The sequence below is a fragment of the Cebus imitator genome, unplaced genomic scaffold (assembly GCF_001604975.1).
Source record: "Cebus imitator isolate Cc_AM_T3 unplaced genomic scaffold, Cebus_imitator-1.0 Scaffold356, whole genome shotgun sequence".
Taxonomy (NCBI): domain Eukaryota; kingdom Metazoa; phylum Chordata; class Mammalia; order Primates; family Cebidae; genus Cebus; species Cebus imitator.
The window spans coordinates 6,859-9,472 of record NW_016107671.1 but is presented as its reverse complement, the minus strand read 5'-3'; the positions used below and the strand labels follow the sequence as shown (position 1 = coordinate 9,472).

The following is a 2,614-nucleotide window of genomic DNA, read 5'->3' as shown; positions in this document are numbered from 1 at the left end:
TGAGACAGAGTCTCACTCTGTTGCCCAGGCTAGAGTGCAGTGGCATGATCTTGGCTCACTACAACCTTTGCCTCCCAGGTTCAAGCGATTTCCAACTAATGTTTGTATTTTTAGTAGAGATGGAGTTTCACTATGTTGGCCAGGCTGGTCTCGAACTCCTGACCTCAAGTTATCCACCTACCTCAGCCTCCCAAAATGCTAGGATTGTAGGCCTGAGTCACCTTGCCCAGCTAAGGAAGTGCTATTTACCGAAAAGGGTGGGGCACATTTCACATTAACATCAGCCCAGGTTGCCCCGTGATTCACTCATATGTCCTTCTGTGGGGGCGTGTCTTGAACACACCTAAAACCATGTCCAAATCTATGGCGTGTCCTCATCCAAGGCATTGTCCTGGTTACGGGCTGACCCAGGCCCCACCACCTGCTCTCGCCTCCATCCCACCCAGTCCAGTGAGGACTTGGGTCCCAGGGACAAGCAGATGACAGACTGTATGAAGCAACTGTAGGAAAGGCTGTATTGCAGGGGAGGGGGAGGGGCAGGCATAATGCTCCTCCTTCTGGGTCTTGGGGCCCTGGAGCAGAGCCCAGGGACAGGCCGAGTGAGGGGCTTAGCACTCTGTGGAAGCTGCAGTGGAGAGACCAGCAAAGCATCAGCTGCACCTGAAATGTAATCAAGAGTTACTTCCAGGGCTCTCTGAGACCCAGGGTCTGGGGGGTTCCAGAAGCCTGAGGCTGGGTGGGGACTGGGGCGTCTGGGTCTGAGGTTCCAAGTTCAGAAACCAGGGATCCTAGACTGGGAGTTTGGAGCTGGGGGCTCTTGGAGCTCCTGGGGGACAGGAGTGGCTGGGAGGGCTTGGGAAGGTGTCACCACTGGATCTAGGTCCCCAGTCTGTGAGCACAAGGTGGGCTCAGGGGCCTCCAGGGTTGGGTCTGGGGGTGGCCTGTGGGACTGGTTTTAGGGGCTAAGGCTGGTCTAGAGGGTCTAGGGGAGTGGGGAGTGTGAAGGCTCACTGGGTGTTTCTGTAATTGAGTCTGGGCTCTTGAGGTCTGTGTTAGTTTTAGAGTCTGTGAGTCCCTAGAGTTGGGTCTGGGAGCTTTCAGATGTGATGATCTGAGGGCTGGGGACTGGCTTCGGTTCTGCGGACTCCAAGGTGAGGGGTCTAGGAGCTCTCAGTCCCCAGAATTAGCCAGCCCTCCCTGGGAAGTACAGCGGTGGGCAGGTGGGTAGGTGGAAGATTCCAGAAGGGGTGGAGGGTTGGCTCTGAATCCCAGAGCTGGGGTGGAGAGGTCCCAGGGGCCTGGGCTGCAGGTGGAGTGGGGACCAGGTGCTGGGGGTGAGGAGAAGGAGGAGCTGGTTTGGGTATGGACTCTGAGATGCGGCCTCAGGACGGGTTGTCGGGAGGCCTGGTGCTCCCAGTTCCAGCCGGGAGCTCAGGGGTGCGGAGCAGCCTCGGGGCTTGGGAGGTGGGTGTAGGGGGTTGTGCGGAGCTAGGGCCGGGGCCTGGGGTGGGCGGCCGGGCACCTGCAGTAGAGCGCGGAGATAGCGTTGGACCAGTCTCCAAAGATGCCCCGGCGGTACTCCTCCAGGCGCGGGTAGGTGCCGGTGGAGAACTTGTGCGTCTTGCCCGCCTTGCCTTTCAGGGACCACACGGTGAGCTCGCAGCGCGGGGCCACCACGAGCGAGGAGGCGATGTTGGCCCAGTTGGAGGGCAGGTAGGGCAGGTCGGCGCCCGGCTCCAGGGACAGCTCGGCGCCCCCGCAGCAGTTCTCATAGTAGGGGTCGCTCTTGTCGTAGAGCTTGGCGCACGTGCGCGTCCCGTCCGAGTGCTTCAGGTCGGCGGGCACCGGGCAGGCGCCCCGGGCGCAAGGCGTGACGGCCAAGACCAGGGCCAGCAGCAGCGGGCGCAGCGGGGACATGGTGGCAGTGCCCCGCCGCGGCCCCGCGCGCTTTTATGCGCCCGACCCGTGGGAAGCTACAAGCTGCGAGATTTGGAATCAGCGAGGGAAGGGGAGGGCGCCCCTCCCCTTGGAGCCCGGAGACCTGCCTCACTTAGGTCGGAAGCTGACAAGGCGGACGCTGTGTATACAACCTGGCACCTTAAAATGTTAGGTGACAACATTATAAAGACAGACGATAGACAGGACTTGAGGAAGAGTCATTTGCAACACACAGGGTGGCACAGGTTAAAAGACAGAAATGGGAAGAGCTCTTAAACATTGACAAGGGGGCCCGGCGCAGTGGCTCACGCCTGTAATTCCAGCACTTGGGGAGACTGAGGAGGATAGATCACGAGATCAGGAGTTCGAGGCCAGCCTGACCAACATGGTGAAACCCCATCTCTACTAAAAATACAAAAATTAACCAGGCATGGTGGGACGAGCCTGGAATCCTAGCTACTTAGGAGGCTGAGGCAGGAGAATCACTTGAACTGGGGAGGCAGAGGTTGCAGTGAGCCAAGATCACACCACTGCACTCCAGCCTGGGTGACAGAGGGAGACTCCATCTCAAAAAAAAAAAAAATTGACAAGCTCACGTCTGTAATCTCAGCACTTTGGGAGGCCTAGACAGGTAGATCGCTTGAGCCCAGGAGTTTGAGACCAGCTTAGGCAGCAT

At 58.8% G+C, this 2,614-nt stretch overlaps 1 protein-coding gene across 1 annotated transcript; it reads right to left on the bottom strand.

Moving 5' to 3' along the window:
* Positions 1–497: 497 nt before the first annotated feature.
* SYCN (syncollin) lies at positions 498–1,923 on the bottom strand. The gene is made up of 2 exons (XM_017506520.1): positions 1,523–1,923; positions 498–660 (listed from the first exon to the last, which is right to left on the bottom strand). The coding sequence occupies exons 1-2, from the start codon at positions 1,915–1,917 to the stop codon at positions 651–653; spliced, it is 405 nt and encodes a 134-aa protein (XP_017362009.1). The 5' UTR covers positions 1,918–1,923; the 3' UTR covers positions 498–650.
* Positions 1,924–2,614: the final 691 nt, after the last annotated feature.